Below are 14687 nucleotides of genomic sequence, written 5' to 3'. Positions count from 1 at the left end.
GTATACCATGACATATATGTAGTTTGATCATAAATTTACTTTGAACTTTGAGGTTTTGACTGAGAGAAAAAAAGGAGTGTTTATGGTTAAGCAGAACCTAAGCAATGTAATCATAATAACCTTAAATTATCTGATATATTTCACAAGGTATAATTTTATCAAAGCACTTCACCTACCAGTGTACTTCACAACCTGTATTAGGTAAAATACAATTAGACTGAAATCATACTACAATGAAGTTGCATGAAACTTCTATGGCTACCAAGGTAACGGTAAGACTCTTATAAAGATAACTGCAGGTACTTATAAACTGAAATAAAAGGAGAAAGTGGGGGAAGCATCTTATTGGACAGCATTCATGGCTAGAGATAGTAGCACAGATGCTTCATGTAGATAATCTTTAACCAAAGGCAAAGGTGTTACATAAATGTCATGTAACATCAGCAACTTCACCAACATGTCTCGATCAACAGGTGGCACCTAACCAAAATACACTAAAACTCCGACAATTTGCTATCCAACTGGAAATCCTACCGATAACGCACCTGGTTTAGCAGGTAATGTTTACCACATTCCTCTTCCACAGCCAAAGACTCGGGTTCCTGTAATTTTAATCCACTGACTTGAGCCCTGACTCTGGCACTCCTGTACAACTCCCTTTCCAGTCATTGGGGCCCCCATTGCTCACGCTCCTTTTCTGCTAGCCTGGTTCTCTGCAAGGTTTATATTCACACTGTGTAACAGTTTAAAAAGGGAATGAAGGGTGTTGAGATTTTAATAAAATAATTTACAACAATCCAGAATATACGTCAATCTGGCAACTTCAAAGTCTGGAACATGCAGGATTATGGAAGTTTTACTGTATTTTAAATTAGCTCATTCTCTTGCAAAAATGTAGCCCATGTGGAAGCAGCACACAACAAAATGTATTATTAACTGATATTCTCAACGTAACTTTACAAGGGAGTAGTTTTTTATTCAAGCTTTTTGAAGAAAAATCAGCTGTCTTAACACAACAAAGCTGCTGAATTTCAATAAATGGTTAAAGCAATATTACCATGCCAGCCAACACTACCATGCATTTTCCTACCTCTTCCTCTCCCTCATCCTGGTACTGTTCATCCTGATTATCCTCCTGCTGATCAGGATTTCGATCAATCTGTAAACATCAAAATGTAGAGTTTATTCTAGCTGTTCCAAAAATAAATTGACAAAAACTAAAATGCTTCTGTTGAATGCAAAATCCTACAAAAAATTAGCTCATACAAACTACTGAAATTTTGTTATTTACACTTCAAGACAGGATCTTCCTTCCCTCTTAACCACACATACCCACTCTCTTAATAATATTTACCTTGCAGAGTGCAAGTTTAGTCTGTGACCTGCAGCATATTTGTGCAAGCTGGCAACAAATTCTGTAAATAAAAGTAACTTGGATTTAAGACAGATAGATCTCCTCACATCAGAAGGTGTTACCTCCATCATGAAAATCTCTTAGTAATTTACTGGTTTTAAAGACCGTCATAATGTGGTGATGATAAATCTGGATGAAACATGTCACTGAAGGAAATGAAGCATGCTAAAGATTAGAGCCCCAGTCATTCTATGCTGATCTCATTAACTTCTGAGTCGCTTACACAAAATCCAGCATTTCCAGGTGACAGAGAATAGGGTGTAAATCCACTCACTCAGCTAGGTCATTAGAAAGTGGAAGTAGGGATATGGAACTTTATTGGGGCAGATCAGCAGCTCCGGTGGGAGTTCCTGTTGCCTGAGCCCTTCTCTTCACAATTTTGCAAGTGCAGTCAAGAGCACAGCCCTCTGAAAGAAGACATCTTCCATTTCCAGAATCAGAATAGGAATCAGGTTTACTCTCACTGTCTGATGTAACATGAAAATTGTTGATTTGCAGCCATAGTACAGTGCAGAGACATAAAATTACTCTAAATTACAAAATATATGAATAGTGCAAAGAAAAGGAATCTGACGACAGGGTGAAGAAGCTATTCCTGAATCACTGAGTGTGGGTCCTCAAGCTCCTGTACCTTGTCCTCGATGATAATCAAGTGAAGAGAATATGCCCTGATCCTTAAAATCTGACAGCCCCTGGCAAAGCTGAGATCTCTGTCTCAGAGGATGATGTCAGAACATCCTTCAGAAGGGCGAACCTTCACAAATCATCAGGCCCCAACGGTGTACTGACCCACTGACTGAAGTGTTCATGGACATCTTCAACCTCTCACTGCTGTGGTCCGAGGTTCCTACCTGCTTTAAGCGGGTATTAATAATACTGATGCTCAAGAACAGCAAAGTGAGCTGCCTCAACAACTATCACCCAGTAGCACTCACATCTCTGTAATGAAGTGGTGGTAATGGCTAGAATTAACTCCTGCCCTACTAAGTACCTGGAACCATGGTATTGGAGCACCTAGACAACAGTAGAAACATACATCTGTCTGCTGTTTATTGAATGCAGCTGGGTGTTCAATACTATCATCCCTCAATAGGACATATGACTAGACACTGCTCAAACCTTACCTATACATTCACAGCTGACATAATTGTAGCTGTTAAAATTTCTAATGGCAGCAAGGAGACATACAGGAGTGAGATAGACTACCTGCTGAGTGGCACTGCAATAACCTTGCTCTCAGTGTTAGGCAGACCAAGCAATTGATTGTAGACTTCATGAATAGGCAGTCAGGAGAGCACATTGAGGGGTCAGCAGTGAAAAGCATAAGCAGTTCGAACACCTCAGAAGATCTGTCCTGGCCCAGCACATTGATGAAATCATGAAGAAAGCACACTAGCTGCTCTACTCTGTTAGGAGTTTGAAGAGATCTAGTAGGTCACCGAAGACTCTTGCCAATTTCTATAGATGTACAATGGAGAGCATTCTGACTGGTAGCATCAGAGCCTAGCACTGAGGTCCAATGCACAGGATTGCAAGAGGCTGAAGAGGGTTAAAATCTCAACCAGTTCCATCATGTGCACAGACCTCCCCACCATAAAGGACATTTTCAAGAGATAGTACCTCCCTCAGCATGTGGCAGGCTCCAGACACAGAATGGCATTGGCAGGCATCTACATCATGTATCCATTTTAATAAAATCAGACAAATTAAATGGAAACTGTAACCTTAGCTTTCTAATACTTCACAGATGATGCCTGATCTGCTGAGTGGATCCAGGATTTTCTGCTTTGAATTATACACTTCCCAAGTTTTGCCATCTATTATCTAAAGAAGATTTCTAAGGATCAAGGACTTTTGAAATCACAAACCAAGCAGAAGATAATCTGCAGAAATTGTATTTTCCCTCATTTTTAGGGGGCTTTCATGTTGCATTTTAGCATGAGGGTTAAAAAACTTTCTTGCTATTTTTAATACTTTTTTGATATTATCAAAGAGAGTTGGTAGGATGCACCCAAAAGCTCCAATTTATGTTGGTAATAGAAGAAATGTGTGGGATATCTTTAAATTTATGAATGATGCACTGAATATGTCAAACTTGTTGAAGTAAAGTACACAAGCCAAGCTCCGAATTTTTATCCAGTAATGATCACTGGGGCAATCTAAACTAAATGTAATTATTTTTACATGATATAAAGCATGAAAATAGGTATTGATTGATCCAATTTCTAGATCCAAAGATTCTTGTAATTCGTTCTTAACTTTAATTCAACACCCTATTTTTCCTGATCATTTCAAATAAATACATGTCAGATTTCCAAGATTTAGAAAATAATCTGAAGCATGTAAATATCCTAAATACCTCCCAGATAAGTCTAGCTTCTCCTCTTTATAAAGGGAAGCAAACTGCGAAGCAGAATGTTTAAGCTGCTGGGTATTTCATTTCGTCTAAAATGAGGAAATGTGAAGAAAGTCAGGTTAGAAAGCCAGGACTTCTTTCCACTGCAATATCAATATTGGAAAAACATTGCTAAGCACTAAGATAATAAGCAGAATAGAGCCATCAGGAAAAAAATTTTCCAACTTGTCTCCTGAATACACTAGGATGTAAAAATTATCAGGAATCAAAGAACATTTGTAAATAAATGGAGATTAGGAATTTAAGTTACAGTCAAGGTGTCATGCTATGTTAACATAACCCCCTAACTGGGATAAAGTAGACCAGGTCTACATATTGGTGCTATGTGCAACTACTTTTTAAATCGTATCCCTTCTCAGTAAATGTTTTTTTTCACCATAATGGGTAAAGTGCTGTCTAATGCCTTATTGTTTTATGGCATAAGTGTTTGTCATTTATATTTAAATTGATAAAATTGCTAAGATAGCAGAGATTTCATCTTGTTAAATCTTTAAACCAACTTTACCTTAAGTCTTACTTTGTTTTCTTTCTATAACTATACTGCTGCGCTTTTTCTCTCAATTGCTTTTTAATGTTTACTCTTTACCCTATTACTTCACTTCAATGAACTAATTTTATCGCAATATTGTAGATCAGTAATGTATTTTGCCTCCTTGGACTATCATGAGGCAGGAAAGAGGTGAGTTCTCTCAATTCTTACTTAACAGCCATTTATTATCATAATTACTGACCAGTTCTTCATCTTATGATTGCCTATCATTTTGCTGTGGATTATTACCGTCCTGTGTGTGTTCCTCTTAGCCCTCACAAACTCACCAGCACCTTGATTATCAGCATTAAGTTAGGTTCTCCTACTTGGGGGTCGAGTATGAATATTAATTTTCTTACAGATTTTTTTGCTATTTCTCTAAGTTATATCCACCATATGAGAAAAACAGAAAGAGAGGCATCAAAAGTAAAGTGTGACAACTCTGCTCCAGTCATACAAAACACGGCAGTTTCCACCCTTTCAGAGACAAATTTCAATATGACGAGACCATTTGAACCTTCAAGCAAATCATGACTGCTCTACCTCAATGCATATTCCTCATAGTGCATTTCATGTCTAGAAATCCATCTACTTTTGTTTTAAATATATTCAACAATCTGACCTTCAGCAATTTCTGTGGCAGAGAATTTCACAGCTTTCACACACTCAAGAATTTTTTCCTCACCTCAGGCGTAAATAACTTGCCCCATATCTAACACTGTGACTCTACATTTTAGGAACCTGGCAAAGAAAGATCCTCTCAACACCCAATCTGCCTGGCCCTATGAGAATGCTGTTCATTTCAGTCAGATGTCATCCTATACTTCTAAACTCCAGTGAAGACACCTCTAGTTGAACATGTTCTTTCCATTATCAAAAAGTGTTTAAAAATCCAAATACATCCCATCTAATTGTTCTTCCGTATTTATTTCTCCAGTAACATCCTCAATATACTCTAGTATATTTGATTTTCCTTTTGTAAATTCAAACTGAGTTTTTCTAATCAGGTTAAGATTTTCTGAGTGTGCAGCTTATCACATTGTTCATAATAATCTTCAACAATTTCCTTACAACTAATGACAGTTTGCAGTTGCATGTATTGTTTACTCTCTCCTTTAACAAAAGGGGTATATCCATTACCCTCCAAACTGCTGGATCTGTTGCATTACCTACAAAATTCTGAAAAATGACAACTAAGCATTCACTATTTCCAAGGCTACATCTTCCAGTATTTCGTGATGGAGATCTTCCGATTCAGGGGTTTATTGCCTTTTGGACCCTTTAATTTCTCTGGCAATAATTTTTGCTGAACACGTATAGGAAATTATCTGTGTCTTAGTCATGCCCCATGCATACAAGCCCTCTGACCCAACTGGTCGGTGCCAGCTAAGATGCCCCATCCAAGCTCATCCCATTTCCCTGCATTTGGCCATATCCTTCTCAACCTTTCCCATCTATTTACCTGTCCAAATGTCTTTTAAGAGTTATTATTGTACTCATCTTAACTACTTCCTCTGGCAGTTGAACCCAAAGAGATACCACACTTAGTGTGAACAGAAAGATGCCCCTCAAGCTCCTCTTCAATCTTTTCCTTCTTGCCCTAAATCTTAAAGGGCCCCGCCATTCATTGTGAAACTCCTACATGGATTTGACTTTCCAAAGTGCAATACCTCGCACTTATCCAAATTGAACTCCATTTCCCATTCTTCAGCCCAGTTACTCAGCTGATCAAGATCTCCCAGTAGTTTTTGATAACTTCTTAATTGTCCACCACACCACCTATGTTAGTATCATCTGCATACTTACTAGCCACGTCTTGTACATTATTATCCCAATTATTGAGGCATACCATTAGTCATGAGCCATTATTCTGATAAATGACTTTCTACCATAATCTTAATGTTTTCTATCACCAAGTCATTTATCTATCCAAATAGACAACTCTTCCTGGATTCCATGTGATCTATCCTTCAAGAGTAGACTACCATGCGGAACTTTATCTAAAGCCTAACTGAAGTCATATAAATCACATCTACCACTGTGCCTTCACCAACCATCTTCACCAAGAGACTGTCATCAGAGACTTGTTGTTTGCTGATGACTGCGCACACAACGCCAGCACAGAGCAGGAGATGCAGCGTGAAATGGACTGCTTCTCACAAGCCTGCGACAACTTCGGACTCACTATCAGCACCAAAAAGACCGAAGTTATGTACCAGCTTGCCCCAGGAAAGCCATACCAGGAGCCGCGCATCACGGTGAAGGGCCAGAACCTCCAGGCAGTCGACAACTTCACCTACCTGGGCAGCATACTCTCTCGCGCAGTGAACATAGACGCTGAGGTCAACAACAGGATTGCCAAAGCCAGCGCCGCTTTTGGGAGACTCCGTGAGAACATCTGGGAGTGGAGAGGACTCAGCCTTACCACCAAGCTGAAGGTCTACTGTGCAGTGGTCCTTACCACCCTCCTTTACGCCAGCGAGACCTGGACTGTCTACAGCAGACACGCCAAACAGCTCAACCACTTTCACCTGAGCTGTCTCCGCAGACTCCTCCACATCAGGTGGCAGGACAAAGTCCCCGACACGAAAATCCTGGAACGAGCTGGGCTCTGCAGCGTCTACACCCTCCTGCTGAAAGCCCAAGCCAGGTGGGCTGGACATGTGGTCAGAATGCCAGACAGCCGATTGCCTAAGCAGCTGCTGTACGGAGAACTGTGTCAGGGCAAGCGCTCAGTCGGGGGGGCAGAAAAAACATTATAAAGACTGCGTCAAAGCGTCCTTCAAAGGCCTGGGTGTCGACATCAACACGTGGGAGACACTTGCCCTCGACCGTCCAGCTTGGCGCAGCAAGATCACCACAGGAGCCCATGCAGCTGAAGTCAGGCGCATCATCGAGGCGCAACGAAAGCGTGCTGTGCGCAAGGCCCGAGCAGCATCCACTGCCACGACAGCACCCATCCACTTGTGTCCCACATGTGGGCGAGCCTTCAGGGCGCGGATTGGCCTCATCAGTCACCTCCGGACCCACAGCCACCAATCTCCCATTTGACTTTGAAGCCATGGTCATCTTCGACTACGAAGGACGAACAACAACAACAACAACCAACCATCTTGATCACCTCATCAAAAAAAAACAATTAAGTTTGTAAGACAAGATCTCCCATGCACAAAGCCATGCTGACTATTCCCAATCCAGATATATGTACTATATTTCCCTCCCTCAGAATCATCTCCAGGAACTTGCCTACTACAGATGGTAGACTTACTAGCCTAGAGTTCTCAGGTTTTCTATCACTGCCATCCTTAAATAAACATTCACTACCCTCCAGTCTACCACAGCTCAACAACGTTAACAATGATGCAAAGATATCAGCCTAGGCTCCTGCAATTTTGTTATTTCCACTACTATATATTCCCTTGTACCCAACAATGTGGGACCAATACTTGCCTTCGGTGTGAGATCAGAGAAGGTGGAATTAATATCACAAAGCAAGATACCTACATCAGGCTACTAGTGCTTATTGAATACAATGCAATCATACCCTCATTTTTATTCAACAAGCTCCAGAATCTGGGCTTCTGTACCCCACTCTACAACCAGATCCTTGACTTCCTCACCGGGAGACCACAGCCAGTGTGGATCAGAAATAATATCTCCCCACCACAGTCAACACTGATGTACCACAAAGATGTGTGCTTAGCCTTCTGTTCTACTCTCTCTACACCCCAGACTGTACGGCTAGGCACAGCTCAAACGCCATCTATAAATTTCCTGATGACACTACTATTGCTGGCAGAATTTCAGGTGGTGATCAGGGAGGCACACAAGAACGAGACAGATCGGCTAGTCGAGTGGTGTCACAACAACAACCTTGCACTCAACATCAGTAATACCATGGAACTGATTGTGGTCTTCAGAAAGGGGATGTTGAGGGAACACACAGCAGTCAGCCTCGAGAGATCAGCAGTGGAAAGGATGAGCAGTTTCAAATTCCTGAGGTTCAATGTCTCTGAAGATCAATCCTGGGTCCAACATGTTGATTTAATCACAAAGAAGGCATGATAGCGGCTTTGTTTTATTATAGTTTGAGGAGAATTGGTATAAGACAATAAGATCATAAGATACAGGATCAGAATAAGGGCTTTTGGCCCATTGAGTCTGCTCCACCATTTCACCATGGCTGATCCAATTTTCCTCTCAGCTTCAGTCTCCTGCCTTCTCCTTGTATCCCTACATGCCCTGACCAATCAAGAAACAGCCTCTGCCTTAAACATACATACAATTTGTCACCAAAGAGTCTAGCAAATTTCTATAAGTGTACAATGGAAAATGCTTCCATCACTGTCTGGTATGGAGGGGGTCACTGCACAGGATCAGAAAAAGATGCAGAAAGTTGTAAACTCAGCCAGCTCCATCATGGGCATGAGCAGCCCCAGTATCCAGGACACCTTCTAAAGGCAATGCCTGAAAAAGGCGACATCCATCATTAAGAACACTCACCACCCAGGACATTGCAAAGAGAATGTACAGCCTTTAGACCAGGGGTGGCCAAGAGTGGTGCATTGGATGATTAGAAGTGGCTCATTGCACCCCAGTGGCAATAATAAAAAAGTAAGCCTATTCACGCAAAAAGTATCAACCAAAAACCGATTTGTAGAAAAAAAATCTATAACAGGAGTTCAAGTAGCTTAAAGCTACAAATGGGTTTTACTGAGAATAAAACTAAAATTTAGCAATTATTTTTAGCAATTTTATTATTTCGCACACATCTTTTAGTGAAAGTTATCTTCTTTCACATTAATCTGTTTTCAATTAAAAAATGTTCAATGAGTCAAACTGGGAAAGAAGGACTTTTGTTCTGCAGTCATTCCATAACTGTTCAATACACGTTTGATACTTGTTTGATCCTGAGGCGCCAGGCGTCTGCACCAATGGTGCGTCGCAGGTTTTTGCCAGTCAGTTTACAATTGACACTCGTGCACTACAGAGTTGTGCTTTTTTCATCCTTTGAGAACATTTGAGAACATTTGCAGTTTTGTACTTTTTTGAAAATTAAGCCTTGTTTTTACATTCAGTTACCCATCACAGTGCAAAAGAAAATGAGCAAAAGAAGTTGTGGAAGTTTGGCAATGACAGAAGTGTCCTACAACATTGCTTTAGCATTGGCCGAAAAATGGAAGCCTTTCTCTGATGGAGAAGAAATTGTTAAGCCTTGTCTCCAAATATTTGCAAGATGTCTTGGTGATAAAAATATCGAAAGGAAAGTAGACAAAATTGTTCTGTCAAGCACACAGTTACGAGACACACCGAAGAACTCTGTCAGGATGTATCTGAGCAACTGAAAGGCCTTGTCCATGCTTGTACTTTCTTTTCTTTAGCTTTGGACGAATCTGCTGACATATGTGATGTAGCCCAGTTAAACATTTTTATAAGAGGAACTGATGATAATTTTAGTGCCTTTGAAGAACTTATCGGTCTTGAGTCGCTTCATGGAAAAACAAGAGGATCAGATATATTTGACAAAGTAAAATCACGCCTAGAAAATCTACAGCTAGATTCTAGTAAACTCATTGGTGTTTGTACTGACGGAGCGCCGTCAATGATAGGTAAAGTCGCTGGGACTACAACTTTGCTTGAAAACTTTTTAGGTCGTACTCTACTAAAATACCACTGCATTATACACCAAGATTCACTGTGTGGAAAAACTTTAAATTTGCAGCATGTTATGTTACTGGTTGTGAAATGCGTGAATAAAATTAGAGCAAGAGGATTAAGCATACGAGAATTCAAAGAATATTGATATTGTGAAATGTTAGATTTGGAATAAGGCGATCTCGTCCTTCACTGTGAGGTGAGCTGGCTTTCTAGAGGACAGGTTCTGAGTAGATTTTGGAAATTGAAAAATGCTGTTCATAATTTTCTAGAAGAGAAAAATGAACTGCCTGAGGAAAGAGCCCTTTTATGTGATAACAATTAGATATTTGACCTAGCATTTTCAGTTGACATTACCAGCCATCTCAATGATCTAAATCTGAAAGTCCAGGGCAAGAACAAATTGTTTCCTAGCTTAGTAAATGATATCAATGTATTCAAGATGAAGTTAAAACTGTTTACCTCTCAGTTAGAAAATGAGGATTTGAGCCAGTTTCCGCACTTAAAAGAGCAGAGTGAATGTGCTGAAGATAATGGCAATTTTACAAAATACACTGAAAAAAATCAGGTTATTCCAAGAGTCATTTGAAAGTCGTTTTCGTGATTTTGCTCAAGAAGAAGGCGGCATACTTGCATTTATAAGCTCATTTTCACCTAGTGAACAAAAAATCATGAAGATGCCTAGTAACATACACATGGAAGTTATTAACTTGAAAACAAATTCATTATTGAACATGAAATTTGATGAGCTTCCCTCAGTCCCAAATGCTTCTGACATGATTAATTTCTGGTGATCATTACCCTGTGAACATTTTCCAGAACTAAGAAAATTTGCTTAGAGTTATATCTGTCGTTTCAGAATGACGTACAGATGTGAAGAAGCATTTTCAGCCATGAAATTGATTAAAAACAAAACAAGGTCGCGACTGACTGATTCAAATTTGAAGAATTCTCTGCTGCTCTCAGTAACTAATTTAACTCCAAAGATTAAAAGCTTGGCAAAATCAAAACAGACTCAAAAGTCTCATTAAGGTAAGTAATGTTTATCTTGTTTTTATATTAAATCAATATATCATGTAAAAATGCTAAATATGTCCATATTAACAACTTGAGCAAAACAAGCCCCTTTTCCACCCACACAGTCAGGCCTCCAACCAGAGGCCAGGCCACCTCTAGCCTCCAGTCTTTGGCCCTGGACTCTCAGACTTGTAGACATCGGGCCAATTTTTACAAGAATTGACTGAGGGTACAATAGTTGTATGGCTCATCTGAACTCGTGCGTGAAAAAATTGACACATGGAATGTAAAAGGTTGGCCACCCCTGTTTTAGACCCTCTGCCTTCAGATTTCTGAATGAACTATGAACCGATCTACCTCACAACGTTTTTTGCTCTCCTTTTGCACTACTTACTTAACTTAATTTATATATATATTTCGTATTGTAGTTCACAGTCTTTTTAATTAGGTCATACAATATACTGCTGCAGAAAGGCAACAAATTTCATGACATATGTCATTAATATTAAACCTGATTCTGATACTCCTTTTCCACACCAATGTCATGCATGACCTGCATGTGACCATGATGATCCAACGACTCCCCCGCCAAGCTTTGTTACACTACACTTATGCATTTAGAACATTTATTACTGCACAGAGTATAAATATCTCACAGCAACTGTCAGAAACAGAAACTATTCCTCACTTCCTGCAACAGATGGTTCAGATGAACACTGCCCACTTCTGAACTGTCAAACATTTGGTCAGTTCAGATATTAGTTCCATTGTTCTGTTTCAAATTACAGCATTGACAATGATCTGCATCTTGACTTAACAATTTTTCCTGGGAAGGGTGTATCACAGAGGACTACTTAAAGAACAAGAGCCCTCCATCCTCCAATTATTATTGCAAGATCAGAACATGTGTGCAGAGCTTACATCTTTAACTTCTTGCTGCTTCAGGCTGTGGTTCTCTCCTGCTTTAAAAGGACAACATCATTCTGATACCCAAGAAAAACAAGGTAACATGCCTTAATAACTACCACCCAGTTGCTTGAATATCCACTATTCTGAAGTGCTTCAAGAGGCTGGTCATAGCAACATCATCTCCTTCTTTCCAAACAAGCATGACCCACTGCAATTTGTTTACTGCAGAAACAGGTCTGACTACAGTGGATGCTCTCTCCCTGGTCCTACACTCATCTCTGGAGCATCTGGACAATAAAGGTACCTACTTCATTATCTACAGTTTTTCCTTCAATACTATTGTTCCGATGAAACTCACCATCAAACTCCAGACCCTGGGAGTCAATGCTTCTCTGCAACCGCTTTGGATCAGATGGTGCTGAACTGCAATGTCCGTCAATATCTTGGCTCAGTCTTACTTGATTTTAGGTTCATAGGGATGGTTTAGGGGACTGCAGGGGGAGCTGTGGATCAGCTTACAGTTTAGGGACAGGGATGAGGGAAATGAAGCGTCAGCCGCAAGAGCCTGTGTTCAGAGGCCAGTTGGGAACGCTCTGCAGCGCAAGGTCACCGATCCGGAGGTCGGGTTGGGTTGAAAGGCACAGAGGACATCAGTAATTGCCAAGTTGGTGAATCCATCAATCGGATGTCTGTACAGGTGGGAGACACAAGGGCTGATGACCACCAACCCACCTCCCTGTATCATGCCAGTCTGGAATTCAAGGCCTGAAACCCTCCATGGTTAAAGATCAATAATCCTGGATGCTGGGTAGGTCAAGGCCTGAATGTCAAACCCATAAGCCCTGTAGAGTCAATTCCAAGAGGCTGGCAAAGTTCAGAGGGGAAATCTTAAGGTCAAGGTCCAGAGCTTGGCAAGTCTGAAAGTAAAGATCTGAAAGATCAAAGGCTAAAGTTGGTGAATCCGGCAGTACAGGCCCAAAGGTCAAGTCTCTGAGTCCAGGCCAGAGACAGTAGGCTGAAGGCCCGATGTCTACAAGTCTGAGTGTCCAGGGCCAAAGACTGGAGGCCAGAGGTGGCCTGGCCTCTGGTTGGAGGCCTGACTGTGTGGGTGGTTTTGCTGAAGTTGTCTGGTATTTTTCTGTTGCTGCTGCTGCTGCTGCTGCTTGTGTAGTTCTGTGTTGTGACTTGTGTTGCTGCTGTGCTGAAAATTGTAGGCATGATTTGTTGTCGCCGGAGCATGTGACAGCACTTGAGGGCTGCTCCTGGTCATTAACACAAATGACACATTTTACAGCATATTTCAATGTACACGTGATAAATAAATCTGAATCCTCGACTTTCTGACCAACAGACTGCAATCAGTAAGGACAGGGAGCAACAGCTCCACCATGATTATTCTGAACACTGATGTTCTTCAGGGTTGTGTGCCCAGCCCCCTGCTCTACTCTCTGTACACTCACAACTGTGTGGCCAGATTCTGCTTTAACTCCATCTACAGTTTTACAGATGATACCTCCACATGATGGGTCGGAATAGAGGAAGACAGAAAGTGTGCATGGGGTGGGAGGGAGGTGTTGTAATGCATATGTTCCTGATTGTTGCATCACTGTCTGGTATGGAGGGGCCACAGCACAGAATCAGAAAAAGCGGCAGAAAGTTGAAAACTCAGCCAGCTCCATCATGGGCACTGGCATCTTCAAAAGGTGAAACCTCAAAAAAAAGGCAGCATCTATCATTAAGGAGGCCCATTACCCAGGACATGCCCCCATCTCATTGCTACAGGGGTACAGGAGCCTGAAAGCACACACTCAAAGTTTCATGAACAGCTTCTTCCCCTCTGCCATCAGATTTCTGAATGGACAATGAATACACAAGGAAGTCCTGAAGAAGGGTCTCAGCCTGAAATGTTGACTGTTTACTGTTTTTCATAGATCCTGCCTACCCTGCTGAGTGCCTCCAGCATTTTTGTGTGTCGCTGTTGAAAGAGTGGATTTGTCAGCGTCACAGTGAACATATGCTGATCATGAAACAAGCAAACATCTATTACTGAAAATTGAAGGTAGTTGTGAATATTCATCAGGCTGGTTGCAGAAATTTAAGAAAAGGTATGGCATTAAATGTTTAAAGATTTGCAGTGATAAAGCATCTGATGATCACAAAGTAGCAGAGAAATTCATTGACAAATTTGCCAAGATCATCACTGATGAAAATCTAACATGCTGAATGGTTGCATCAGTAATATGTATGATGAACAAGTGTAAGACAAAGACTACTTACCAGTTGCACCCATATACAGAGTCGGGAATGATGGTGATGCCAAACAGCCATGAACTGTCCAACTGGGTGGCCGAGGGTGGTGATAGCTTATCTTTCTGATGGTTCTATGCACACATTATTGTTTCATGCACAAAATTATTAAAACTATTATATGAAACTACCTTCAGGGTATATGTATAAGCTGTATATGTAATGTAAATGGATTTCCTGATTAGACTTGGGTCCCATCACCGAGGTACTGCATTATATAGATGCAAATATTCCAAAATACCAAAAAATCTGACATCTGAAATACTTCTGGCCCAAGCATTTCAAATAAGTTAGTCCTCAAGTGTATTATGAATTGCAATGTACTGCTGCCACAGATCAACAAATTTCATGGCATATGCCAGTGAGATTACATCTGATTCTGATTGTGACTACACCAACATTGTTGAGGTTGAGGTGGTTCAGAGCTTCAAGTTCCAAGG

General features: G+C 40.8%; 1 protein-coding gene across 2 annotated transcripts in view; it reads right to left on the bottom strand.

The window, feature by feature from the left end:
* Positions 1-14687, bottom strand: part of golim4a (golgi integral membrane protein 4a) — a 108765-nt gene that overhangs the window by 10542 nt on the left and 83536 nt on the right. For both annotated transcript variants that reach the window (XM_063045825.1, XM_063045826.1), the window contains exon 13: positions 1091-1159. In XM_063045825.1, the coding sequence (XP_062901895.1) occupies positions 1091-1159 (69 nt within the window). The remainder of the gene's footprint in view (positions 1-1090; positions 1160-14687) is intronic.

The sequence above is a fragment of the Mobula hypostoma genome, chromosome 4, assembly GCF_963921235.1.
Source record: "Mobula hypostoma chromosome 4, sMobHyp1.1, whole genome shotgun sequence".
Classification (NCBI taxonomy): domain Eukaryota; kingdom Metazoa; phylum Chordata; class Chondrichthyes; order Myliobatiformes; family Myliobatidae; genus Mobula; species Mobula hypostoma.
This window is presented reverse-complemented; position numbering and strand designations above follow the sequence as displayed.